We start from the raw sequence: 27,330 nt of genomic DNA, 5'->3' as shown, positions 1-27,330 counted from the left end.
ATTCTTACGCCTATATTCCGTACCAGTCCGTTGGGATTGAAGAGCTTGCCGACAATCTGATCTCGGTCTTGCCGTCAAGGCCACTAAGATTGTCATTCAGGACCAGTATTTCAATCGAGTATATATTGCTGGAGCAAGTGCCTTCTAAGACCTTCTCAGCTCAGACTTCAGAAACACCTAGGGCTATGGAGACTTACAAGTCGTTACCTTTGGCCATCAGACAGGTTCATGCCCCTCGAGCCTATGATTGTGGCATCTCCATGTTGCATATGATTTAAGTCTTTCCGTAAACAGCAGGCATCTATCACGCAGTCATACCACAAAGTGTCCGACATAGAACTGCTAGTGAGCCCCTTAATCGCATCTTTGATGCTTGTACTGTGAAGCCAGGTTGACTGTGCGCAGTAACTCCATTCAATTTAAGCTCAATGATATGAATATGCTGACTGGACAGACTTCTCCTATAATCGCCCGCACAATTGTTGTTTTTGCTGCTGTAGTAGGTCCCGCGCAGATCACGATAGTGCCTTTTGGTACCTCAAAGGTGATATCCTGCAGTATTGGATGTGATGTTCCCACTGACACTTGCTCAAGCCGACATCCCTGGGGAACGCCTTGCTATTAAGGTATCTATGAATAACGGGAAGGACACGTCGATAATCTTATTTCCGACTTGGGAAAATAGGCTATACTTAGGCCGGTTAGGGGGCTAACGGTAGGGATATATATATATAAGAGGTATTGCGCCTGATGTAACGATTGTCACGTGACTAACCGAGACTGGTCCGAATAGATTAGATTGACAAGTGGTTGTAAGTACCGAAGTCCCTGACTTGGGTGTTGGTCTCTTTTATGAAGACATCTAACGTGATAGCGCAGTGCTTAGGATTGCAGCCTCCAGCGCGGCGTGACACCCAAGGCTCTTCTTATCTAACAGTCCCTTCTACATTTCTTTTTTTCCTCTTCGCATCGTTCAAATACCTCCCTCTTAGTAAAAGCACTATATCTTGACATAGTAATTGTGAGACGTGTGGCTTTAGGTTCGGAGAGGTACGAGGTAGGCAGACACGCGTCGTAGGATTTAGGAACCCCTCTGGCCCAACTTGGGATTGTTCCCTCACGCACCTTCATAATACTATAATATATAGGGCCTTAAAAGTTTAAAAAGTACAAGGAAATATATTAACCAGCACTTTTGTGTAGATATATAAAGTAAAAGAAAAGTCATGTAATAGAGAGCGCCGACGATGAGGTTACGCTTGGAAGTACTACAAAATCAATCCACCGAAGTATAAAACCTCATGCAATAAACTACATTGCATATTAGAGTTAATAACTATATGTAGAAAAAGTTTGTGGAATGAGGGGTTGCGCGGAACGTACGTATTGGTTGTTAAATAACCCCTCCTTAAGAAATATTCCAATTCTCAATTCATCGCAAGAGAACAAAGTATTCATACCTGCGGAGTCTTCTAATGAAGCTTGGTCCCATAACTTAAGGATCGGCAGTATACTTCGGCCGAGTGTTCTGGGTGGTTAACTTTTGCCTTTGTCTTTTAGGCCATGCCGGGATCCATCCTGGAAAGTCGTCGTCAATACTTCTACCCTGGAACTTTAGATGACTATGAAGCTCAACAGAGCACGTGGGAACTTCATACTGACCTGATAATGCGACTCAGGCACTTATTCAACATCTAACTTCACTGCTTATCTATAGTGTTTGAGTGCCGCTTAACCGGGGATCCTGCGATGTCAAGCTCACCCCATTACACCTCAAAACACGGCTGAAACCCAGCACCAAAAAACCTTCAAAGCAATCACTGGATAGCACGAGTCGCGATTGATTAGGGACGAGATGATCTAAGAATTTTGAATTCAGTATTATGGATAGAGATGATCGGCTTACATGCACTGGTCTATATTATGTCTTTTGTACTCCAACAGTAAGTAAGCTTTATTAAGGCTCACATTTGGCCTCTGATGTTCTACAACAACCCTTAACTGACTGCATCCTGAAATTCTCCTTTGCCCCTGGCTGCCAAACTTCAGGATAAAACACCGCCCCTTGGCACCATGAAACGCAGTCACACTAAGGCCGCATCAACCTTCCCTTTCCACCAGCACTAGTCGACGATACCCCATGTATACATGGTCTCATAATATTGCCAAGTTAGTCATGATAATCCTGGCCCTACGGCTATCATACCCATGACGCGGCCGGGAAATGTGTGTTTATATCAAAACAGTCGAAAGATAATACAATGGAATATTCCGCATGGATTTCGGTCTGCTGACATCTGAGGATAGATGGACTTCGAGGCGAGTTCTGCTTTTCTTCGTCAAAACTTGCGCTACAATATCTCGATACGCAGGTTCACGATGGATTCCAAGGACCAGACTTACAGCAATGTCTCGATTAGTGATTACCACGAGGAATCATCATCGAGCACTGAGGTGGACGAGTCATTGATGGGCGACGAGAAGCATTGGCAAAACGAAGATTTCAAGGGGAGGCTGCGGTCGAAGAGGAATACATTGGTGATGGTCATCGGCTCTGTGAGGTTGTTCGTCGATTGTCTTTTACTCCTTATCATTGCCGCATTATTATTGCTGCTATGGGAGCAATGGAAGGAAACGTCGTCAGGTTCATGGCAAGTCGGTGGAGACTTCACCGGAGCCGGCCCAGAGTGTACGCCATTGCCATCCAGCTCACTTCCAATGACAAGATAGAGTACTAACGCAATACAGTTACGACCCATGTCGTCAAATGGGAGGCGGATTCAACGTTTGTTCCTAGCAACATGTCTGAGTGGTTTTCGAACGAGACACTGGCGAAATGGAACACCATTATGCCTGGTATGTCATTCATTGTGCCCAAGGTATCAGCTCCTTGTCCAATGCTAACGTTGCGATAGCTGGCACCCATCCTGCTCCGAGTAATGAGACCTTTTTCACAACCTCCGTCACACATCAACTGCACTGCCTGGTCAGTAGTACACATCACGTTCCAGGTTGTCCAGTTCCGTCACTGACAACTAACCAGTTCATAATGGGGCGTATTTATTCCGGCGTGGTAACAAACATGACCGAGATTCTCCCAGTTGATTACCACACCCACATGATGCATTGCATCGATTATATGCGCCAGGCTGTGATGTGCTCCGCAGATGTGGCTCTTGAACCTCATGAGTTGACGGACTCTGATGATAATGGGCCTGGGGATGGTGGCTGGAACGGACATCATGGTGAGTCTATCCGCAGGTCAAGGTTGTCAACTGCATACGCATACTAACAATGACCAGTGTGCAAAGACTATAACCAAGTCATACCCTACTTAGAACGTAAGAAGCCTCTCTGCCAGCAATTGGTTCGTTGACTGACATAAACACCCCAGAACAAATTGTAGACGGGATAAGAACGGTGTTGCCCATTGACGACTAATGATGGCTAGTACCTTATACAATTAACATGAAAAGTAAGAATAAACTTGCATTATTCTGCGCAGAATGACTGTTCGTAACTAGATCTGGAAGATCAGAAGCGGCAATTATCCTACCATCAACAGAAATATCACACATGAGAGGTAACTACCCTGCACTCAACCCTCCGCTATCTTCCTCGCCTTCACCACCACCATACTTGGCATCTCCAAAAACAAACCCCAAAACTCCGGATCCCTCCTAATAATCTCAGCATTCTCATACGGCTCAACCTCGATATCCACCAACCCAAACCTCTGATGCATCTCTGTCGACCCAGAGTAACTAACCTCCATGGACGTCGCCTCAAACTCAATCGGAGGATCAGTTGACAACACGTATCGGAATTTTAACCCTCCCGGAATCTCCTCATGGTCTTTATACGTGGTCCCATACTTCCCACTCGTAATCCCTGGCGCCTGCGGGTCCCCCGACCTCACCCCCACGAACCTTCCCCCGGGGCGCAAGTACGACACCACATTGCGCCACATGCCCTCGAGCTCCGCAACACTTGACGCGTGATCGAAGACCCAGTTCGCCATGACGAGATCGTATTCCCGCAGGGGCAGATGGTCCAGCGGTTTCGAGACGTCGGCCTCAAGCCAGCGGACGCGGTCGAGCCCGTTGAGGGAGGCCTCAATGGATTTGCCAATGCGCAGCATTTCGGGGGAGATGTCGACGACGTCTATGGTGGCGGCGCCAGCGTCGAGCGCTTGGCGGGCTCGGAGGCCGGTGCCGCCGCCTAGATCTAGGACGTAGAGGCCGGTGCAGTCCCCAAGGGCAGAGGCGAGGAGTTGGGATTCGAGGATGCCGTGGGGGATGTAGTCATAGTCGTTGTAGATTGTGGCTTGGTTGTCGTACTCTTTTTTGACTTGCGCGAAGTCTGCCATGATTGGTGCGCTTGTGACAGTGGCAAGCAGATTCTTGGACAAGGTGAACACAAAGAGGAGATGACGAGGAGATGACGAGGAGAGGGCTGCTACGAATTGCCTGCCGCTCACATACATATATTTATATATACATTTGTCTTGGGGTTTTACAATATCCCCGCTCCATCAATCCTTGTTTTGATGTTACGTCGGATGCTTCTAGCCGACTACTGCCGTTTCTAGTTGTGAAAGCTGCTGGTTGAACGATACAGCATTCGCTTAAGGTAACATACACAGCACGTTGCCAAATTCAATGAGACGTATTTGTGCAATCTTCGGCGGAGCTCCTCTGGGTACATCTGACCGAGGAATCACGTCGACACCTTATGTACTACATGACCACACAGTCCCAAAATCGAAATTATACAAGATTTTGTTCTCTTACAACCTCAAATTCAGTCTCTAATCGGCTTGAAATAAAGTCAACAAATGGTAAACAAGCGCAATGCAATCGAGCCCAAAGACTGGATTCGATCGAGAAACGACGCGCTATGCTACGCAACCTTTTCCCAAACCGGACTCCAAAATAAGTGCTGCCTAACTCCCCTTCCCTAGATATTGAGCACTCAATTCAACTGTCTCGAGCCGCGGAACTTCTTCCTCGCATTCTTCAGACTATCATCAATCTTCCCGACAAGCCGTCGCGCGACGAATACAGCCTCCTTCTGCCAGTATCTGGCCGAAAAAGGCGGCACCGACAGCTCCGCTCCGCGATCTTATCTGCGACCTCTTTCTTGACTTCTGAACCAGAAGCGCTGCCGGACGCTTTTCTGCCTCGGGCTGCTCCTCCTCCACCTCCGAGATGTTCTGTAGTTTGGGCTTGTAAATAGGTTTGGACTTGGGCACGGGCTGTTCTTCCTCGTCTTCACTGTCGTAATGCGGCTCGTTAGCGGGCTTCTTATTATGATAATTGCGTGGTGTGCCAAGCTCGTGAACCTGGGCATCGGTGAAGATCCCACCTTTGAGTATGAAGCCATCTTTGTCATACGGCTCGGGCGTAGCGACGGACGTCCTCTTCTTTCTCCTCCTCAAGGTCTTCATATTTACAGACAGTGACATTTGACGTGGGCCAGAAATAGACAGCCCTGAAATAATCCAGGAGCGTATCGACAACCTTGGCCGTTTCGGTGATTTCGATGTCCTCGAGCTCTACTTGAGTGAGCGCGGTTTCGATATCGTCCTTGTTCATCTCCCTGCTTCGGCGCCGGTACTCTTGAATGATAAGTCCTACGAGGCGGTTGCCACTGGCTAGGGGCTCATCCTCGGGCTTGAGACCGCTCTCGGGAAGGGAATAATCCCCTGGCTTCTCGCCATAGTAGGGAAGCACCTCCCATACGAGACCGTTGGGTTTGACCTCGAGGCTGGCCTCGTCTATGATGTACAGTCGTCGCTTGGACCAGTCTGTCTCAGCTTCCTGAGTTCTGGAGAGGTAAGTGTGAACTAGCTCAATCCAATCGCCACCCCTCTTTTTCAGGACGTTGACCTCGCTTCGGTAGCTCATCATCTTTCTAGCGGGTGATGCCATGTTTGTGGTTTTGTTATTCTGCATATTTTTGTGATTCAGTTGTTGAGTTCCAATGTTCCTTCTTAGCATTTGCTTAGAGAATACCAAGAAGCTAAAGATAGGGATAATTTTCACCCTTTCATATACCGGAATGCTTATCGACAAAGAGCAAATAAGATCGTTATCCGCGGTGTAGCCACACTAGAAAGCAAAGCTTGCCATTTATAGAACAATGAAACACTTTGCCCGTTAGATGGCTTCTGCTAGAGTTTTACCACTCGTCCCTTACTTTCTATCGAAAAAATGAATGTGCAAGATTGCTATCCGGGATCTAGAGTCTATAACGACGACTTCCGCCGAGTTTTTGGCCCCTTCGTTTCCCTTGTACCAGGTGAACATTATGTGGAATTGGTCATTCCATGTCAAAACTATAGAATAGTGTAGCTGATGTTACAGCCCGATCATAGTTACTTAAGTGGAAAGAAGGCATTGCCTTCGTCGTTCTTGAGACATGATTGGCCAATTCATAGGAACTTCTAGTCCAGGCAGGGGAGGGGGCAACGCAACGGCCCCCTTCCGCCACGCTAAATTTGAAAAGAAATGTCAGCTTCCACAGATTCTGTCATGGGTTTCAGAAACGCTCACGATAAATTGCACGTGCTATCGCGTGTTCCCCCCTTATTAGAAAAGTTCTGTTCGAGTTCAATAGATTATAGATTTGTGGCTTGGCGCCGCATGTTTGACAATCTACAAACGGCTGAGCGTCGATGCAGCGCCTCCATTGATCCAGACTCGGGGATATTTGCGCGCCTATCGCCGACAGGAATCCCTTTTTCCAATTGACTAGACTAACCAGTAACAGGAACAGAGGCTCCGGAAGTGCGTGGTGGAAGTTGAAAAAGTATTTTGATCCCTCCATCCATCCATCCATCCTAAGCGGATGTACGGCAAGGGGAAACCGACTTACCGACTTACTGATTTCATAATCCGCTTTCACTGGTCGGGTTTGTGGGGGCCAATTGAAGGGGGGGCGCCTTTTCAGTTTGCCCAGACGGGGTCAAAGGGGGGTCTACGGGCTGTTTTCAATGGGCCGTCGCGTAATGAGGCGTATATCGACGGTATTTGCTAACTGGAATGGATCGCTCTGACAGCTCATTGCATCATTCATCAGCACGGTCGCAAGCCACCCAACGCATCATGCCTCCTCCGATCCGTTTAGCTCATGAGATTGAGTTTTGTCTCGTCGGTGCGGTGTATACTTAAGGGAGGAAGGGAATGGTTGTCGATTTTCGGTTGGGAGGAGGGTGAAAGAGTACTTATTTGTGAGGAAAGCTAGAAGTTTTTCAAGAGAACACACTTGAACGTCTTTGTTAGGAGTTGCAACATTCAAAGTCGAAGATGGCCGTACAAGATCAGGTGCACACTATGCGGCATCATCACCCACACAACAAACAGTGGCATCTCAATCCGCTCCAGGCAAACCTCGTCGCCGCCGCGGGTGAGTTCGTCGGCACATTTCTCTTTCTTTTCTTCGGTTATGGCGGGCACATTATGGCCGTCTCGCAATCTGCCTCCAATGGTGATAGTCCTGCCCATACTGTAATATTTGTGGCCCTATCCTACGGGTTTTCGCTGCTAGTTACGGCCTGGTCTTTTTATCGTATCAGCGGTGGACTTTTCAATCCAGCAGTATGTTAAAATCCATCTCAACATTAAGACAGGTGGTCTTGCTAACTGGAAACCGGAAAATTTAAGGTCACGTTTGGATTGTGCAGCGCCGGTCAACTCTCTTGGACTAGGGGGGCTTTCCTGATTCTATCACAGCTCGTCGCCTGTATATGTGCGGGCGGTATCGTCTCGGCTATGTTTCCGCCTGATATCTCCCTGGTCAACACACTCCTCGCTCCAGGGGTCAACACGGCACAAGGTTTCTTCATGGAAATGTTCTTCACATCCTATCTTGTCTTCGTCGTCCTCATGTTAGCGATAGAGAAGTCAAAAGACACATTCATTGCCCCTATCGGCATTGGCTTGGCCTTGTTTGTGGCAGAGATCCCGGGTGAGACGCACTATCGCCACTCAGATGGTATATACTGCTAACAATAGGTGTAGGCGTATACTTTACCGGAGGCTCGTTAAACCCGGCAAGGAGTTTCGGATGCGCTGTTGCCGCTAGGAGTTTTCCCGGTTACCATTGGATCTACTGGTTTGGGCCACTCATGGGAGCTGTAGTTGCTGCTGGCTTCTATCGTTTCGTCAAGCGGTGCCACTACGAGGAGGCAAATCCCGGGCAGGATGATTCAACGGCGGAAGAGGTGTAGGACTGCTTTTAGCTGAAGTATGTAAATTGTGAAAGGTATTCTGATTACTTCAAATCAGTATGAGCACCATCTGAAGAGCTGATGAACATACTTTTAATTGGAAAGATTAGTCAAGTAGCCCTTTTTCTGCATGTGAAGGTGTTTTGGTGTATTGTTGTAGCGTAGTAGAAGATTGCATTTCATATTTAGGCGAGATGGTAATATGAAACGTATAATTTCCCATCAAAACATTGGCAACATTGTACATGATGCAATACGTGAAACGGTTTAGTAGAGACACGCTATAAGTATATACATTATAGTTGAAACATCACGTCTATACATAATTGGTCATATACTGAATACGTCCTACAAATTATGTATCTCATGTGTTCTGCAAGTTGAAATTGAATAAGTCTCTTCATACAACTATATGTCTCTGTTGAACATTACTCCAAGATGCGACAACAAAACTATAAATAAGAACTGAAATTGCAATTTCCGTAATTATCCCCTAGATCTTATTCCCACATAAATTATTCTTGTACTTTGAATTACCATGGCCTTAACCTATCATCCTTTTCCCCTGTTCGTTGATTTCATTTTCATTTGGTGTTTACTCCGACATGGCGCCCAGATACCTTCTTTTTTATTTTAACAATGGGTGATTGTCATGTTAGTTATTGTCAAACCCCAGGTATCCAAAAAGTGTTCTCAACCAGCAACCAACGTTCTTACAACTTCCAATAAAGACCCAAAGAAGTCATTTCCACAATTTAAATATATGTGGCGCTTGCAACTACACTTAGCTTTGATACCTACACACCTGCTTTCATATTCATTCCACAAGAGCGCATGCTCCTTTGCCCACCTTCCGAAGGCAATATAACTCGTATCAGCGAGGTGCGTTTGACCACCTGCGACCAAAAGAAAACCCCTTATTGCCCTGGATGACTTTAACTTACCCATTAATTAAGAGCGACCTCTTCAGCCCTTCTACGCAGCACACACTGGATATTCACATTCCCGTTTTCATTTTATTTATTAGTTCATAGAGAAATTTCCATCAAGAAAGCCTCGCTCAGACAACTATATTAAAATGGAAGGTAGAATGGAACATTCCGCGCAAAAAGAAACGAGCCCCAAGGGCATCCATCGGATATCTGACGATCTACTCCTGAAGATCTGCCACTTCATGGACTAAAGAGGTGCTACTCGCGTTGGTTAAAACAGCTTGTCAGTTTGGAGAAATATCAGTTCTACGTAGGTTGCCCAAATGGAGTGCCATCTAGCAGAAGGATCTCGTCGAGTGGGCGCTGAGGTACAACATCAGAATGTTCAACCGTTTCGATATCTATTTTGGAGACGACATGTATCCGCCCAATGTTATTTTCCAAGCAATCGCTCATCACGGACCGTAGAATCGTTCGAAGTGGCGACCAAGGCACGCAAGCGGGTCTTTCCACAACTGCTCGACGGCTTTGATTTCCAATTTGGCAAACTAAATGTACCCAGTATGTCCCGCGCATACCCCAGCGAACTCAGTCTCGAAGACCTCTTCAACCCGCTCCCTCCACTTCACGGTAACCCAATGGTCCTATAAAGCCCGAAGTAGAATCTCTTGTCAATTTTTCTCCGTCTTTCTGTTACGATGAGCCGCATCAGGAAGACCTCGACGCCTGCCCCATGGCGACCCTCAGGTACTTTATGATGCTGCCCCGCTTCCGTTTGCCCAGCTGACGCCGGACACGTACAAAGTCTGGTTAAAGCTTTATATCGCAACCGGTTTCGAGGGTGCTTATGATGGACTACTCCCCCCGGCGAAGAGGAAGGCACTTGATGACGTGAGGATGGCACACGCATGCATACGAATATGCCTCATATCCAAGGGTTTGAATGTGGTCCAGACGAGGTCAATTTAGATGATATTCCACGTGCAGCTGACAATGTCGCACCTGTAACGACTATAATTCTGGGGCGTGTAGTATCTGTTAAGTGAAGTATATCATTATCCCACGCTTTCGCTTGTCACATTACAACAGTGCCGACATGTTTGATGGCATACGCAGCTTAAATGTATCCATCCGTGCATTGAGAAGCACACATGAACCCCAAGCAGTGACTAGAGATATTTAATACCCTGCCTTTTACTCCCGTTTGGGTCCACTATGATGAACTCAAATATTATGATACAGACAAAATGACAGAACCAGAAACGGCACAGGAAACTACTTTAAGGGGTATCTTGACGCATGGAGCTCGTTGCCTCTAGTTGAGGACTGGATGGTGGTACACATAAACGCAACAAACCGCAATGCAGGTCCGCGCCAGAAAAAAATTAAAACCAGAAGAGTCAAACAGATCACACCTTTAAATGTCGTTGATCATCGCCTCCATGTGTAGAGGTTCTCCGTCGCGTACGCCACGCAATGGGATTTTCATCCATCGCCGAGTTCGACAGTCTCTAGCCAATTTCTGATAGCCCCTCTCAGAGCACTCTCCCGTTCAATCGCCTCATATGTGATACCTGTAGGCTGTGTCTGGCCCTGTTTCTCTCGTTGGTCGACTACATCCTGCACGATCCCACCAAGAGCCGACAAGACCACCGTCTTACATTCTGCTCGAGGAACCTCTCGGATGTTGGGGGACGCCGTGGCCACATCGAGTTTGTCTGGTTCCGAAACTCCACTATCGCTTCGCTCACGCCGCTTACTCACTGACCGAGACGAGTTGGTCGAACTACCCTTGCTCGCGTCATTTGCCTGTGCAATCACCTTTTCCACGGCGTCAATTAACACCTCATCCAGTGTGACCAGAGTCTCTTCCTCGATCTTCTCCTTGATGGGATGCTCGTACGGCGACAGTGCAGGGGTCATCAAGGAAGAACTGTAGGGATTTGTCGAGCTTGTGAGATTATGCGTGCTGCTCCTGTCCGCAGCAAGTTTTGGCTTCACGAGTCGACGATATCGGTATCGTTTGATGGTGAAGTTGGTCGCATCGGCAACGATTGCGCTGCTGACATCAACCCAACGTTCCACAGGCCATTCAACAGGTGCTGACAGTGCATGGGTTGACGGGGTGGGTTCGGCCTTGAGAGATTCCTTTATCTCGTCCAGCAGATTGGCCTGTGGAGGTATGGCCTGCAGCGCGAAATCCGGATGATATTGTTGCAGCCAACCCGCAACATTCAGTGGCGCTTCTCCTTCGATGGCAACACGGGAGAATTGCTCGAAACTGTCAAGCCCCATTCCCATACCAGGCGTCGAGAGATACCCACTGCTTGAGGGCGAACTTATGGCGGATTCAAACGACGTCAAGTATTCTGGAAATTGCACATCCACGTCTATCACCCCATCGTCTGTGTTGATAGAAGTCTTCACAGGGGATTCGAAAGCCCCTGAAGGGTCAGGTATTCTGCTCGACCCGATGAGTTGAGCTTGGCTCCTGCCCTCCAACGTCCGAAGTGTGTCTGGTAGGTCGGCCGTAGCCGGCGGCAAGCTATCACCAGCTCCGAACTCGTCTCGTGCTGGTGTCTCTATCACCTGTGCCTCGCTGACCATCTCAGGCCGTCTGTCTTTCCGCCCAGTAGGGTGCGAAGGAGATGCAAGGGGACTTTCCTGACTCTGAGGGAAATCCATTGTTCGAGAAGAGGTGGCAGTTGAGTCCCTGCGTCGCGTGCTCCATAAGCCGCTGATCATACTGCCCCAGTTCGAGCTTCTGCTTCTCGAATCGGTGCTTGCGATACTTATATGACCGGTGCTTTCGCCGCGTCTGAGAGTACGCTTCAAGTCATCTGCAGCAATGCTACCGCTGCTTCCGGGACGATGTCCCCGACGCAAGTTGTTTTGGTGGACTACGGAGAAGTGTGGAATGGCAGCGTCTGGGGTTATTGTATTGGTCGTCGCGGCACTACTTTTCCTAGTGCTGAGATCGCTTCCAGGGATAGGTAGATTGGCCGGTTTAAATGTCGAGGGCGCATCAGATGATTGCCTGGCGTGGTGAGTTTCCATACTCAGATGAGCAAGCTGCGCGGGTATACCCGATACGGACCTCGTCGTGGCCTGGGACTGAATGCTGAAGCTTCGGTTATGCGACGCGCCTCTGGGTCCTGTAGGACGACGGTTAATCTTGCGACGTAGAGACTCTTCCTTAAGAATGGGGACGATGTAGGAAGGCGGCGAGTGCGAGAAGGATGCAGATGTAGATGGTCTTTGAGTTCGAACTGTCGGCAGTTGTTGATTAGCTGGTAGAAAAGCGGACAACAAGAAGACTAGTCGCCTAGCAGCCATCTTATCTTTGGCCACAACAATAGTACGAGACGGCAACGACGTATCTTCCTCACTCTTGGCCTTTTGTTGTTGGTAATGGCGTCGACGATACCACACTGGACTCAGGGCCTGCAGCCAATCGGTATGTGTTGCCAAGAAACCAGTCAGAAGGTTGAAGAAGAAGAATCCTTGTTCTTTGCCTCCAGCCCATTTCGCAACCCATCTTGCCTCGTCACGCCATGGGCCCCAGCGGCCTTGACCTGTCACGACTCTCGTGGCTCGAAGCCCGGATACTATCCGGACACGCGCCGCACCGACCTCGCGACCAATCTGTTGATCCTGCATCAAACAATGCGGACCCAAAGTCACTAGTTTCGCATTCGTCTTTGGCGGCTTCATCTGGGACGCGTTCGAGCCTCTACGGCTGGTTATCGACGACGCCCGGGCAATCTGAGCCGATACCGGCGGTGGTTGCGGATCTGGAGCGGCGTAGTCTGCTTGCTTAAGCATCGGGAATAGAGCCGTGGCCACAACTGATTGGAGATGAGTAAGAGTTCTCATGATGATATCCCAGTGTTGGGTAATGGCGTCCATTCTGTCTTCGACATCGTTGCTATAAATCGAGTCAAAGGCCTCTGCGCCATATCCCGAGCCAACCATAGACCATCCCGACCGCCTTGCCGAGTTGAAAGACGAGGAAAAGGAAGTTTCTGGGTCTGTATACGAGCTGGGGCCACGGAAAGCCTGCTTAGAAGCTCCAGCTGCGGAGCTTATCTGATGGGCTGGCAACTGCAAAACCAAAGCCACAGCATACATGGGAGTTCTCTTTTGCTTCGGCTGGTGCTTCTTCTTCTTCAAGGTGGATTCGTCGGGAGAACAAGGAAATGGAAAGCCGCCACCGTCTTCTGACATGCGGCTGTGGACTGTTGCGCTCGTATTGGGGGTGTCGAGGTCATCATTCGGCAGGTTGACTGGGAATAGCCGAGTGACGAGGACTTTCTTGCGTTCCACCGGTCTTCCCGGGTTGTTAGACGCAGCTGTCGCGGACTCCGACGTAAAGGACTGTGCTAGCCTGCTTGTCCGCATGCTCGTCCTGCCCATGGACCCGCGGCTGTCCCCGACGTAAGAGCTGGCAACGTCAGAGGACCGAGGTTCACTGGGTACAATGTGCACCTTGGTCGAAGTTCCCTTGTAGGACATGACCTCGGTGTTGGCAAATATGCAACTCGAAAAGCTCGCGAGTTCTTCGCGGTACTCCCTAGAGGCACGTTGTGTTTCTGTCTCGACGTACGTGTGGTTTCGCGACTGGAACGACGACCTGCGGTCAAAGGCGCCTTGGCGAGGTTGGGGGCTATCCGGCTGGTTCACCACTGGACGCGACTGGCTTAGACTCGTCTTCCTCGGCGACGTAGGGTTACGGCGAAGGTCTTGAACAAGAGTCTGCGCCGGTGTTTGCGTAGGCGTGGCTCCGGGCGACGGCCGGTCGCTTCCTGAAGCTACGGCCGGGCCAGGGTGGCTGTCGAAGAGCAGGGACGGGTTTACTGACCCCAAACTGTCCTGCATGATGATAACGCGAACATCACGAACGTCGAGCTCAAGTTCGCCATCGTAGTCGAAGGTGTTGGGTGAGCTTGACGGCAATGCTGTGGCCGTTGGTAGCGGGAAGACTTGGTCATGGCGATAGTACAACGCTTGTGTGTCTGGAAACAGAAGACTCCAAGTGTGAATTTCTTCCTGTATAGACTCTGGTGACAGCCTTGAAGTGGAGGAAGTCTGATTAGCAGACGCGCTGCCAGCGCCGCCGGACGTCAGGTTGAACAATTTCCCTAGCATGGTCGCCTCAGGACCGACTGAACGGGATTCGACTCAGATGTGCGGAATGGGGTCGCAAGAATCCAGAATGCCTTAACATGCCTCCATGACGACAACCACAACCATTGTGGGCTTCATCGTCGCGTAGAGAGCCATGTGGAAGTCGTTGGTTGAGGTTGTGTTGTTGGTGATGTCCGTGTGGCTCGTCGATGATGGCGATTTAGGAATATGACAATCCTGGTTGAGCCAATCACAAGGAGATCTGCCAAAGTGAATTGATGTGCCCAGGAAGCTAAACGTCAGCAATGTTTTGACTCTAGTTTTTGTCGAGTACTTTTTGGGGAGCCTCCAACGTCCGAACGCAAGTTTTGCGGGTATGGCGTGGGGTGTGATGGTCTCGTGAGGAAAAACGAGCAATTCCACTGATCGGAACAACCCACCGACAAACTGCATAAAATTGTGTAGAAACTAGCAGAATAGTAACCATGGAAAGGCTCTCATAGGAAGGCAGGGCCAGATAATGACGTCCTCTCGAGGAGGTTGCGCAAAAAGGTGTCGAGGGGAAACCTTGCACGCCAGCCCGCAAACATGAAAGGGTTATTATGACACAAGAGAAACGAGCACTTCCGGGGATCGGAGACGCCGCGGCAAGCCAGGTCAAGATGCGAATTGGTCCATTCTTTTCAAATCGATCCTTGTTTTGATGTTAATTGTGAATGGGCCCCTGCCACTCGTCACTGCCTCGTCCCACGGACTACAGATATCTGTGTCTCGTTCCATGGGTCACGGATCTGATGAGAAGTAGGAAGATGCGGTGAATGGAAATGTACTTTTACGTGTTCTGGCGGTGTTCTAGGTCCTAGCGGCGGTAGGGGTTTATCGCTGGGATGGGCCTGTGGCGCTCGGTCCATCGGGACATGGAGGGGAAATAGGCAGGATGGAAAATGGGAGTCCAATCACTTTGCACTCAAACAGACCCCTGCGACAAACATCATTGATGCCTTACGTGGCCCGTGTGTTGCTGCAGCTGGATTTGGCCATACCTCATTGTCGCGATAGTCGCGACAATGAATGGCCTCACAACCAGGTGGCTCTTCCGCAGTCCAGACACAACTGCTTGGGCAGATGCGAGGAACATACCGAGCTGTCGGGGAGTTCTTGCCATGAACCGCCGACGAAGCCTTCCAGCCTTCTAAAGTTCCCAAGAGTTGCTTGCAAGTTCTGAATCTTCTTCCATCCGAATCACCTTTCATGCCGATACTTAATTTTAGTACTTCGTACTGCACACCTTTGAAGGTTTAGTATTCCAAGCACATCGTCGATTCCGATACCTGGCACCAATATTTCTCGAAAGTTCTCCGTCGATATGCCATATCAATTGCCGAGCGGCAGCATCCGTATGGTAGGATGCTGACATTTACCGCTTACCCCTTCTTGTCCCTGGCCGCTCTTTAATTTTTGCGAGTCGCAATCAGCCAGTCAGATGCGATAGGCCCGGACGAAGATGCGTCTTGGATGTTGATATCTGATACTGCTATATACGAGCGGTGAGAAGTCGTTTTCAGGGTTTCCGTTGTCAATACGAATGCCACCCCTATCCCAGCTTAGCCACAAGCGCTTCAAAGGATACGCATGCGTCCACATCACGTTGGCCGTTTCTGCCAGTCCAGGATTCTCCTACTTCCATGTTTCGTTGACCAGCATAGGTAGTGGCCACACGGTAATGCACACTTGCGACGCTATCGGTAGCGCGCCCGCCTGTAGCATCGGCTTTCGACTGATTACAAATGAGGACATATTTGCGGCGTCCAGATGCCACGCGCTCCGAATGTAAAATTCAGCTACAGACGGCTCGCCTAAACCCGTTGACAGCCTCTATGGCATTCTGGCATCGACTTCAAGTCTTGCCTACGGCTAATATACAAGTGCGTTGTCCGCATTCTAGATCCGGATAGCGCCGCGGGCATGTGGCTATTCTAGCAAGTGATTGGCGGTCTAATCGCTTAGTCAATGCTCTCGAAGTGTCACTGCAAATTCAAATTTTCCATTTGGTCGAATATCCAGATCGAGGCCCACTGAATAAAGGAACGGCTATGTCGGCTAGCATTTGGACAACCGGCGGCACTGGGTATTGGGATGTTCCGGAACTTCTCCGCGTATCGGCGCATCTCATCGGCCATGGCCACTCCGTCCGGCGTCAACTGAGCCACACGGCCACAACACAAAAGGTGTAAATCCAAGCTTGTCAGTTTACGATCCAGTCATTGTCGCGGCCGAGGAGCGACATTATGGGCTTCCGATCTACAGATGGAGAGCTCTCAGCTGTCAGATTTCAAATTCCAAGCCTTCGGCTAGATGATGCTTATGGCTGCAGCCATCTTACAGGCTCGCACCATTTACTTGTTTACATGCTGCCCCAACAGTCTTCCCAGTTCCAAATTGAGCGGTAAAAATTTTTGTTCCTAATAGATGATGAACATTGACTCATTGTCGTATGTATCAATACTTCTTAGCCCTGAGAAAACACATCAGTGCCTGCTTGTTTCTGGGCCCTGATTACCAAATTCCAACTCCTTACATGATCGTATGTCGAAGACCATGAGTTATTCCGTGGATGACACCAAATCTTCACGTATTGACACGGCATCTTGTTGCGGCGGTCAACGATTGAGCGCAAGAATGACTTCCAGGGTGTTCGATGCCACTATCTAATTTGAGCAACGACCCTGCATCCATGAGTTCAAAGGTGATAAATGTATACCCGTTGGAAATACCCGTTGGAAATATCCGTTGGACGCTTGAACCAAATTCCAAATTCCGTTCCGTGCACAGTAACCAACGCAGTTGACAAAATGTCAGGACGGGTCTTCCAAAGTATGGTGACGGCATGATGGTGTACTCCAAAGATGAGGCCATGAAGCCTCGGATCATCCAATTCCTACAGTGTCGTTTGAAACGAGCCGGCCCCGCCCGTTAGGCTTCAGCCAAAATATGCATGCACTGCCGGTCCGATAAGACGCGCTTCAGCTCTGTTTTGGTCGGTCACACAGCGTTGCACTTTCTCCCCGGTCACCTCTTCCCGACTTGGCAGGTAGCTCTTGACCGGTGAACGACGAGTAAGTGGCCGGTGAGGCTTCTTTTCGCAATGTGGCAGCCTTGTCATGCTCCTCCGCCTGTCAGCTGCCCCCGGCCCCGTTACCAAACAAAATTGTTGGGTGTTGTAGGGCAATTTCCACCCTAGTTCATTCATTCCTGCTGCTCTCGTTTATTGGTGCGTATAGTTGGCTCGGGACGTGCTTATGGGGGACGGCAAATCCTCCGGTCGGCGGTTGGAATAGTCCCGAGGGAAACACAGTCGTTCCCATGATCCCCGGCGTGCTATGGTCGCACGTTACGTTCGTTTCGTCTGAAACTCGCTTTGCAAAGCTGCTTATTCGCCAGAGCTATTTCCCTGATGAACCTACTTGTCACCAAATACAACCTGGATTTTGGAAACCAGGCTATCGGGTGCCCCCACGCTCGCAATGGTTGGGGTTTTGTGGATTCGTGCAACCAGAACCACGGTGCCGGGTCCAGGGGGCGACGAAGAGGGGCGTAATGATCTGCCAATTTCAACTGCCGTTATCTCGTTCGGGGTGCGTTGAAGATTACGTCGTGTGTGGCAGCGATTGCATCATTTCGTCGCAGTAACTACGAGGCTACAGTTTGCGAGATGGAAAACCCCTCAGCTAGCATAGTGCTACAGATGCCGACCAACCTGTCGTATCATCGCCGCCGCGATTCCTGCTACGCGTACTGTCTTGGTCGGTTTCTAAGATGTTATCGGATGGACTTTACCGAAAGCTGGACGGGGCTTACGTAGGCCCGTTCCAACCTGGTCGTATTTTGCAGTCTTCACCGCAAGTACTCGATATTCTTATCAACGGCCTGACGTATCATATTGAATCTTATTCCCTAGTCAGTTTGCTGATAAGTTCATCCTCCTTACAATGCAATGTTCGTATGTAGCTGTAATATCCGCAGCAGAAAGTGATAGCTCGTGCGAAGTCGAGGAAACAAAAAGGAGCCGTAGATAGGAACCCCTTATGTTAGGAAATGCTGGGAATCGTTGAGAACCCAGAAGGAAGTTGGCGAGGCCATGAGTTCCCGGGTTTCCACAGGATTGGCATATTTGAACGGCATTTGATATAGTTGCACGTCGAGGCCACCAGGCTTGTCGTAGTACTGTATAGAAAAGAGTGGCGTGCATCTGTTGTTCTCTTAGAGCCCTGCGGCTCTCATTCACACGGTACTCCACGAGAGTTTCCTGTCTTAGAAGCCCCATTCCTGTCCTCATGAATGCGAGCGATTTCCCTCCACTGATATTACTGGCACAATCTGTGTACAAATTTCTCCGTTACCCCACTATTTGGCCCCCACTTCGTATAACAACCCCAGACCTCCATGGGTCATTCTTCGGCCAATTTACACTCAAGTAAACTGGGGATTTCTGTAAGTGTTTCCTTCAGGCGTATACTCCAATAATAGGCGTATCAGCCATGAGCCCTACGCACTACAGCGATCCTATAAGGCATAGACCGCATTAACTTTAACAACACGTCCGGATCCAGCTCTACCCACGCTATCTAGATTGCGTCTCTGACCCACGCTTTAGTCGTGATGTTCTGCAAATCGGCAAAATTAGGCTCGATTTTATGAATGATTGCAGGGAAACGGATTTGATAGACAAGGCGCTGTGGCCCACTGTAAGATTCCGCTAGTTATGGTACTAATTGCATTGGCACCCCTAGACTGCGAGGTTTTACACTAGGGGCTGCACAGTCCGCACGCCTGAATAGGTACCCGTGCCACACCCCACTTATTTCGGATTCGCTTGAGCTCACCAACTTGGCCAGTTTTTCGACACTTTCAACTTCAACCTATCCTATCTTCGTCAATTCATTAGCTTTTTCCAATCGCAATGGACTCACAGCTACAGGAAGCCGTCCTCTACATGCAAGAGCATCCTCAAGCCAAAATTGCCAAGATTGCGCGAGAAAGCGGCGTAAAACGCGAGACCCTCCGATACCGCGTCAAGCAAGCTGGGAAGACTAAGAACCACGGAGGACTCAACAAACTACTATCTGAAGCCGAAGAAAAGGCCCTCTGTAATTACATCGACCGCCTTGATAGGATCAATCTTGCGGTTCGCGTAGAATTCGTTACCGACGCTGCAAATACGATATTACGTGAGAGAGTCAAGGTTCTACCAAATCAGCCACCACCAACAGTGGGATCAAACTGGACTACACGTTTCCTCAAGCGCCATAGCTACTTCCACGCTTCCCAGCGGAAGCTCCATTCAAACCGCCAGACTGCTGAAAACCTCGACACTATACGAGAGTATTTTACACGGCTTGAGAGAGTCCTCCGGGAAGAAGGAATCGATCCCTCTGATCTCTGGAATATGGACGAGACTGGCTTCCGGATTGGTGTTGGTAAGGATCAACTTATCATCACTAAGCGCAAGAGGGCCCATTACTTCGGCCTACCAGAAAATAGAGAGACAGCGACAGCTATTGAAGCCATCTCTGCTGCTGGCGACGTAATACCAGCTTTCCTCATACTCACGGGGACTATCCACTCGGCTCAGTGGTACGCGCAAGACCTTCATCCAGATACGAAGCTACGGCCGGTCGATACAGGCTATTCGAATGACGAGATCTCTCTCGAGTGGCTTATGCACTTCGAACAACACTCTAAGAAAACGCAGAAAGGTCAAAAGCGACTATTGATCTTAGACGGCCACGGCAGCCACCATACGAAGCAGTTTATCCAGTACTGCAACGACCACGATATTATACCCTTCGGCTTGCCCCCCCATCTTACTCGTCTCTTACAGCCACTAGATGTGGTTGTTTTTCAGCCATATAAGCACTGGCATGCGAAGTCCCTCGATCAGCTAGTACGGGATGGATGTACCAATATAACCAAGCTAGAGTTCCTCTCAATTATCGAAGATGTACGCAAAAAGACCTTCAAAGCGAGTACTATCCAGTCAGCCTTCAAGAAAACCGGCATATATCCATTTTACCCTCATCCAATACTACAAGAGATTGAAGAACGTATACCAAAGACGCCATCACCATCACCAGCCCCTTCATCTTCGTCATATGAAGGCACACCTACTACTTTTCGACAAATTAATAAAGTAGTTAGCAAGATTACGAACTGTCTTACTGATCCAGAGCTTGGTATTAGTCCAGATCTAGCCTATCGACTTAGTCGCTTTGTTAAAGGGTCCCTCGTTAATGCGACCGAGCTTATACAGACTAAGCGCGATCTTAGTCGTACAAAGTACGCCGAACGTATATCAAAACAACGGTGCGCTACGAATAACTATCATCTTCAATCTGGTGGAGTTTTATCCGTTGCAGAAGGTAGAGAGATGGTGAAGAGGAAGGTTGAAGATGAGGTAGCTAAAGCACAGAGAGTTCTCGCCAAGTATCATGAAGGACTACGTAGAGTAGCCAAAAAGAGCTTTTCTGATGCCGCAAAAGAAGCTAGAAGACGTCGATTTACAGGCCAATTACAGCCTACAGATGTCTTCGAGACAGGCCTTGGTTGGCGGTTATTACGTAGATTCTAATTGAAGGTTGAAATCCGTCGAAAAACTGGCCAAGTTGGTGAGCTCAAGCGAATCCGAAATAAGTGGGGCGTGGCACTGGTAGTCCTGGTTCTTCCTCTTGCAAGCCGTTGTGAAATAGTCCCAATACTACGAAGTCCACCCGGCTGCTTCCGTCTGATTGTCTGAATCACTGTTTCACCTACAATATTTTTCTTCAGAGCGTGACATCCGTGCTCTGTAGGTTTCTAATAGGCTATAGGCCGACTATTCGATCATCTAGATACCGTGTTTCTCTAATACGGTAAACTAAGGTTGTAAGGTTACGCTACTATAAGGAATATCCGGATTCCCCTCATAGAAGACTAACTTAGCTATACGGGCCTTACTATTCCATAGCTAGGTTATAGACCACACTATAGTATGAGTCCTCGGCTTTCTATAATTATACGGCAAACTTTCAAGTTTCCCAAACTGTGTATCTTCCTCATCTTATCCACTCTAAGGTGCGAAGTTGATTACTCCAACGAATTCCACTCCAAAGTCCCAACTCACTTCATCCCATCTGCACATGACACGGCTGTCAGAATCCACCTACGCAACTCAGGTGAGCTCGATGACCCTCTGCTTACCGGGAATCAGGACTCCCACAAAGGACGAATAGTCAAGAACGTTTTGCCATGATCCTCCCGCATCTCACATTTTCTGACTTGATGTCCCCCCATCCAATTCGGATCCAAGACAACATACACCTGCGTGTTCAATAGCGTCTCCTCGCCCTCAGTTGTAACTTTGCATGAGCTAAAATACGTGACCACAGCTCGCATGACCCGTAAAATCTCCACGTAGGTTGCAAATGCCCAGATGTGCGAGCCCAGTGGTGCTGAGGCCTGAGCAGATGCGAATGTTGCCGCCATATGGTTGTCCCTTACCAAGGAACGACTACCGAGAGTCGTGGCTCCCACAGGCTGGAACCCGGTCGTTGTTGAGTCTAAGCATAATGATAATTTGAAGACGACAAGTTTCAAAATGCCGAGAAGGTATCCGCACATATGGACATGGTGTTATTGATGAAACGCTTTTCTGCAACAGAACGTGGTATAACATGCTATATACATGGTGTAAGTGAGAGTGGGTATGAAAAACACGTGTAACACGCGGATAAGCACAAGACGATTGCTCATTCGGCAGTTTCTACGCTCACAGTCCTAAGCATGATCAATGGGCTGATTCTTCGGACCGATTCTTGAATGGCAACTGGGTATGTCACAGCCCCTCAACCTCAAGTTCGGCAGCTCCAGATTGATAAATCTTCAGGACCGGTCAGCCAGCAGCTTAAGCGGGAGCAGGACTTCTCCTTTCACTTCCTCGATGGTCCGATTGAAACGCAACAAGCAGCCGAGTCCACCGCAGGCATCTTCGAACCTCCTTTTTTCAGCAAGAGGCCACGGAAGAAAAAGGTCCCTTTGACGGAATCATCGGCTTCTCGCAAGGTGCATTGGTTCTCTCTGCATATCTGCTTCGTTTGACGCACCAGAATGGCCACTGTGCACCCTTCCGGTCTGGCTTACTCTTCTCCAATGGTGGGGTCCCCGACTCGTACCTGGATAGCCACTTTATGGGCGGAAGGCGCGGAGTCAGACTCAACATCCCGATCTTGCATATTTATGACGAAGCTGACATCCATGTGGCATCATCTGTTGTGTTATCGAAGCTATGCGAGGGAAGGCTGACATCGTTGGTCGCTCATAAGCAGGGACATGTTATTCCTCGAGATGGGCCGATAGTTTGGAGGATTTCTGGCGCTGTTGACAGTATGATGCAAAAGGCTGTGTCTTGATTCCGTGTTCTTGTGGGTGGGCAAATCGAGTTACGTCCTTGGCCTTACACAATCCGTGATTGCTTATCAATGAGCTATCCGTAACCGGTGAATATAGCACAATTTTCTAAATGGGCTGTGCCTTCTTGTTGCATGCTTCGCTCCCACTTGGGTTGCAGTATTGAAATATCCTCAGCAGATCAGTAAGCAGGTGTCGTCTGATTGGGAATATTTGGGTTGCATTTATCCTACTTCGACCTATATAAAAGTGGGCTATGCACATCACAAAGGAGTAAGTCGCATGACATTTATCCAACCGTTGATGGTCCTATTCGTTGAACTCAAACTGTTACAAATTTCGTAGAGTTCCATTCGCACAGTTATTCACGCCTGTTTTCACCATGTCATACTATTCTACTTGCAGACATGTATGTGCCTGGTCAAATGACTTTCCTGCGGTGGCCGTCTTGCCTCAGTTCTGGGTTCTCCTTGGTCGCGGCTTACAGCTAAGATATTATAGAACTTGAATGCCTACGTATTTTTGGGCAATTCAGGATATTTGAAATGACGGGTACTCCCGCTCTTAGTCTACCTACAATAAGATGCCTAGGCAGCCAGTCTGTGTCGCACAGTATTGCACGGATTGCAGCGATCGTGTGCTAGAGGTTGGAATCATTGTGTTACCTTTCACCTATTACTTTTACATATCGATTAGTTATGAGGCGGGTGGTCTATTGTTTTTGGACATATCTCGTAAGGATGTGAACAGTAACATGGCCATGGCAACTTGACTACAGTAAACTACCCATTGATGATATCGGCCTGGGTAGATTGATGTTAATTGTGTTGTATCTGAGCCCTGGAACTCCGCTGAATTGCTCATACTCCTTTCCTCGCCTACAACATCGTTTACGCATACGCATTTAAGCACTTCTGGTGTGCCCTCTCTGATAATGATGGAAATAGGCAAGTCAACGGAAAAGGAGAAGATGTTCCCAATCGCAGCCATAAACCCGAGTGGAAATTTTGCGGTTAGAGCCTTGAACCCAGAGAAACTGTGGGAGATGTGCTCTCGGGGATGAGATGCTTGGATTCCCATTCCGGCGCCAAGATTCAATCATGACGCTTTCTATCATCCAGCCCCGTCACTGAATGCGTCAACAAATTTCGAAGTGGGCATTCTATGCTCGCAGGCCGATTGTTGTAATTCTTCAACCTTCACGGTGGAGCAATGATAATTGAGAGCGCATGCTCAGCATCCAGTGGCCCTGCAAATGGTATCTCCAGCTCTCAGGAACGGGGAGGGCAATCTTGAATGCTCTAGGGGGTGAATTACTGAAAGCATGTATAGGTTCCTTAATTACGACTTTGCGGACACTGGTTTCTTTGAGATCTTGCAGGAGAAAACGGCTCTATGGGGTGACCATGAGAAGTACAGGCGACCGAATATCGAATGGGATCCAGACGAGCAGGGCTTTGAACTCGAGTCACAAGACTGCATCATCGCGGCCAATGCGCCACACTCTACAGAGAGAATAAGCCATACCATGACGAATATTCGCAAACTTCTCAAACCTGATGGTAGCCTAGTTCTGGAGGAGCTTATGAAGAAAAAGCGTGTTTACACAAATATCTTCGGCATCTTTGATCGCGGATAGGGAAGGAACCTGATCGCCAAGACGGCCCTCTCCTGTACGAATCAGGTTGGGACTCGTTGTTAAAATAGACAGGATTCACAGGCCTGGATTTTGTGATATGGGACCTACCTAATACGGAAGTACATTAGGCGAAGACCAGGTTTCGAGTCTATCAATTCCATGACAGTCTCCCGCTCAGTCATTATAGTCGATAGTATCTCTAACCAATCGCTCGCAAGGACAACCCAAATTCTGCAAGCCAACTTGATCACCCTTAAGGTTATGCAACCATATCCACGATAAGCTTGCGCAGTCATCTCGGGATCACGTTCGTCTGTGCTGAAATATATTACCAGCAAAGTCCTCATGGTCACGCTGGGTGCTGCACTGAAATCGATGAATCCGGACCTGAACCTCGTTAACGGATTCTTCGCATCCCTCCGACTAAATAATGTCGGCTCTCCATCGTTCATCTCGACTTAGACCCCGGCAGGATACTCAATAGTGAAGACATGACAAAGCTCATTACTGATGTGAATCGCCAACTTTTCTCCGAGGTGCCACAGTTGAAACCAAATTCGACTTCATAGAGCGAAACGGCGTGGTAATGAATCCACGCTACGTGAAAGATTAGCAGGTTAGTAACGTCGTATCATCCATGGTAGGAATGCTCACGCCAGATATGCAAAACAATTTTTAGGAAGGGCGGCCTCTGAAGCTGCAAATTGGAAAGCCCGGGTCACTTGATAGCCTCTACATGGTTAGAAGATGCCAGAGCGTCTGTGGTTCATCCTTTCAGAGAGGATAAGGGCGGGAATGTCTTAACATGGCTCGTCAGGCTGGCTGGCGGCAGCAAAAAGGAGCAAGCTCTGTGGAAGAATGGACCTCCTTCGCATTTGTGGTGCTTGACCTTGGTTAAAGCTTAAAGGGTGTAAAGACTCCGCAGGGTGGATCGGCGGTGATGCTAAGAGCAAGGCAGCTCTCGAAGAAGGCGAACAACATGAAAGAGGCGGAGGTTCTTGTGATAGGTGCCGTCTTAGAAAATGTATAAAGCTTTCTGCGAGTGTCGGTGTACGAAATCGAGGCTTCGAGGCCTTTGAATCACTACGGGCTATACTCGCTGGTCGCGGTGGAGTTGCGGAACTGGATCACGGGTGGAACTGAGGTCCCTGTTGCTGTGTTGGAATTTCTCGAGATCAAGCCCCATGAGGAGCTGTGTCGGAGCATTGTATAACAGACGAGTATTGCGAGGAAGGAAGTGATGGGGGAGAAGGCTGTGGGTTGATAGTTTGACTGGAAACTACGATATTCATAAGTGGTGTAGTATCAAATCTGTTAAAATACAGAGGTAAGGAATTCGTTCTTTCTCTTAAAATATACGTAGGTGTTTTCTTACCTCGGCCGCCATCTATGTACTACATCGATACGTGAAATGATATTTGGGTCCTCATCACACAGCGTAATAAAAACTGAGCGCTTCCGGTGCTACTGTGATATCGACCTATCCACAGCGGTACATATTAGAATAATGTGATAACTGAGAGCTGCACCTCCGGCTCGTCAAACCTACGCCCAACTGGTGGATAAAAGGCCGCACTCAAAACAGTTGTAGTGCTTATATTTCCTCATAGATAATCCCTGCCCCCTGTATGAAGCTCCACAACACCTGGCTATCTCGGGATGGACCCTTTAATCGGATGGCTGCTCACGAGTGTATTCATATCTTCCATGGTTGGGGCGGCATTGCCAGCAGCTACTAAGATGGTTTCACGACTAGCAAAGACCGACATCCTTCCCAAACAGTCACACTCGCGATCGACTTAGAAGCCTGACAGGAACAGACTAGGCTTGCCAATCTTGCGGTTATTACTCTGGAGAAGCTGGTACCTCCCAACCCTTTATTCTTTCCAGAGTCCACAAGCCTGCTGTTTATTGCCAAGTTCAGGTACTAACGGGCATAAATTTGAGGGCTACCCCTCGTGTGCCCAGAGGGCGAAGCATGTCACGTAAATACCGGGCTAAGGGCTGTAGGATGCGTCATCACGGGCGTGGGCGAAGGTGCCTCGGACCAGTGGGTCCCAACCAAAATACTTCAACTCAGAAGACTGGCATACGGGGGCCCGCGACTCTATGGCCCACGGACGGGATGCTGGTAAATTGAAATGGCCAAAGGGAGAAGAAGCCCAATCCTGTTCTGTAACGAATCTAATGGAGGCAATGATAATAACAACCGCCCTCAAGATCATCTAGCTACGATTCCGGTTTCCCCGAATGTATCGCCTTCATTTACACCGGTACCTAGTTCGAAAACTACATCCTGCTCCGATGCGGACAGATGGCCGGCCTGGGATCCGACCTTCTGGCCAACCACCGCCGCCAACGGCACGGCGCTGGGAGAAGCAGCAAACACACGCAATCCTGCTGGTGCGCCAAGCGGTCTCCCAACTACGACGCCAGCGGCCGCGACTCCTACCACCACTGATGATGACGACGACGAGGCCCATCCCTTGACAAGAGACCAGAAGATTGTGCTGGGGACTGGGTTGGGCGTTGGCGGAGCCGCTCTCCTTGATATCATCACTTTGTGGCATATGTGCAGAAGCGGGAGATAAAGGGGACGGTGTGCTGGAGGCGATTCGGTGAGAATAAGGTCTGACTTGGATTGTATGATTACTCAAGTGCCCATGTCCAAATTCTTAAATAACGTCTGATATTGACCGTAATCTTACTCCACATCGAAATTTCAGGTTCTGGATTCCCCAGAACTCCATCACAAAGTACTAACTGAAAACCAGCTCAGTACGCCAAGGGATGTTCGTGTCGAGCTGCTGTTGGCCATACATGTACGATAGGGTCGCATCATTGCAATCGATCGGAGGAATGGCGACGAATTCGGCACACGGCAATGGGCGCTAATCATGTCTCTCAGGGTGTAACTAAATGCTCTTGGAGAAAGGGCCCTCAAATTGACTCGGCCT

The 27,330-nt window shown here is 48.9% G+C and overlaps 9 protein-coding genes across 9 annotated transcripts; 5 read left to right on the top strand and 4 right to left on the bottom strand.

The window, feature by feature from the left end:
* Nucleotides 1-2,469: 2,469 nt before the first annotated feature.
* Nucleotides 2,470-3,441, top strand: BCR38DRAFT_340790 (uncharacterized protein; the record flags this gene model as incomplete). The annotated part of the gene is made up of 6 exons (XM_040855813.1): nucleotides 2,470-2,689; nucleotides 2,749-2,856; nucleotides 2,916-2,986; nucleotides 3,044-3,245; nucleotides 3,303-3,341; nucleotides 3,395-3,441. The coding sequence occupies 6 exons, from the start codon at nucleotides 2,470-2,472 to the stop codon at nucleotides 3,439-3,441; spliced, it is 687 nt and encodes a 228-aa protein (XP_040716270.1).
* Nucleotides 3,442-3,500: 59 nt separating this feature from the next.
* BCR38DRAFT_431916 (S-adenosyl-L-methionine-dependent methyltransferase) lies at nucleotides 3,501-4,505 on the bottom strand. The gene has a single exon (XM_040860136.1). It carries the CDS (start codon nucleotides 4,484-4,486, stop codon nucleotides 3,599-3,601), a length of 888 nt encoding a protein of 295 aa, XP_040716269.1. The 5' UTR covers nucleotides 4,487-4,505; the 3' UTR covers nucleotides 3,501-3,598.
* A 524-nt stretch (nucleotides 4,506-5,029) lies between these two features.
* On the bottom strand, nucleotides 5,030-5,933 carry BCR38DRAFT_408857 (uncharacterized protein; the record flags this gene model as incomplete). Its single annotated transcript, XM_040858314.1, has 2 exons — nucleotides 5,030-5,344; nucleotides 5,397-5,933. 2 exons carry the CDS (start codon nucleotides 5,931-5,933, stop codon nucleotides 5,030-5,032), a joined length of 852 nt encoding a protein of 283 aa, XP_040716268.1.
* Nucleotides 5,934-7,337: 1,404 nt separating this feature from the next.
* Nucleotides 7,338-8,233, top strand: BCR38DRAFT_457357 (aquaporin-like protein; the record flags this gene model as incomplete). Its single annotated transcript, XM_040862032.1, has 3 exons — nucleotides 7,338-7,601; nucleotides 7,668-7,971; nucleotides 8,025-8,233. 3 exons carry the CDS (start codon nucleotides 7,338-7,340, stop codon nucleotides 8,231-8,233), a joined length of 777 nt encoding a protein of 258 aa, XP_040716267.1.
* Nucleotides 8,234-10,650: 2,417 nt separating this feature from the next.
* On the bottom strand, nucleotides 10,651-14,313 carry BCR38DRAFT_457356 (folliculin-interacting protein N-terminus-domain-containing protein; the record flags this gene model as incomplete). The annotated part of the gene is made up of 4 exons (XM_040862031.1): nucleotides 10,651-10,900; nucleotides 10,934-10,956; nucleotides 10,987-12,223; nucleotides 12,263-14,313. 4 exons carry the CDS (start codon nucleotides 14,311-14,313, stop codon nucleotides 10,651-10,653), a joined length of 3,561 nt encoding a protein of 1,186 aa, XP_040716266.1.
* A 6,807-nt stretch (nucleotides 14,314-21,120) lies between these two features.
* BCR38DRAFT_431901 (uncharacterized protein) lies at nucleotides 21,121-21,958 on the bottom strand. Its single transcript, XM_040860135.1, has one exon. The coding sequence runs from the start codon at nucleotides 21,946-21,948 to the stop codon at nucleotides 21,535-21,537; it is 414 nt and encodes a 137-aa protein (XP_040716265.1). The 5' UTR covers nucleotides 21,949-21,958; the 3' UTR covers nucleotides 21,121-21,534.
* An 89-nt stretch (nucleotides 21,959-22,047) lies between these two features.
* BCR38DRAFT_191741 (uncharacterized protein) lies at nucleotides 22,048-22,851 on the top strand. The gene is made up of 2 exons (XM_040854010.1): nucleotides 22,048-22,389; nucleotides 22,650-22,851. The coding sequence occupies exons 1-2, from the start codon at nucleotides 22,147-22,149 to the stop codon at nucleotides 22,734-22,736; spliced, it is 330 nt and encodes a 109-aa protein (XP_040716264.1). The 5' UTR covers nucleotides 22,048-22,146; the 3' UTR covers nucleotides 22,737-22,851.
* A 1,207-nt stretch (nucleotides 22,852-24,058) lies between these two features.
* On the top strand, nucleotides 24,059-24,373 carry BCR38DRAFT_342280 (uncharacterized protein; the record flags this gene model as incomplete). Its single annotated transcript, XM_040855931.1, has 1 exon — nucleotides 24,059-24,373. The coding sequence occupies one exon, from the start codon at nucleotides 24,059-24,061 to the stop codon at nucleotides 24,371-24,373; it is 315 nt and encodes a 104-aa protein (XP_040716263.1).
* A 2,141-nt stretch (nucleotides 24,374-26,514) lies between these two features.
* On the top strand, nucleotides 26,515-26,964 carry BCR38DRAFT_408853 (uncharacterized protein; the record flags this gene model as incomplete). The annotated part of the gene is made up of 1 exon (XM_040858313.1): nucleotides 26,515-26,964. One exon carries the CDS (start codon nucleotides 26,515-26,517, stop codon nucleotides 26,962-26,964), a length of 450 nt encoding a protein of 149 aa, XP_040716262.1.
* Between the last annotated feature and the right edge of the window lie 366 nt (nucleotides 26,965-27,330).

Source organism: Pseudomassariella vexata (genome assembly GCF_002105095.1).
Source record: "Pseudomassariella vexata strain CBS 129021 chromosome Unknown BCR38scaffold_6, whole genome shotgun sequence".
NCBI classification, from domain to species: domain Eukaryota; kingdom Fungi; phylum Ascomycota; class Sordariomycetes; order Amphisphaeriales; family Pseudomassariaceae; genus Pseudomassariella; species Pseudomassariella vexata.
The sequence above is the reverse complement of the archived record's forward strand: the minus strand, read 5'-3'. Positions and strand labels throughout refer to the sequence as shown.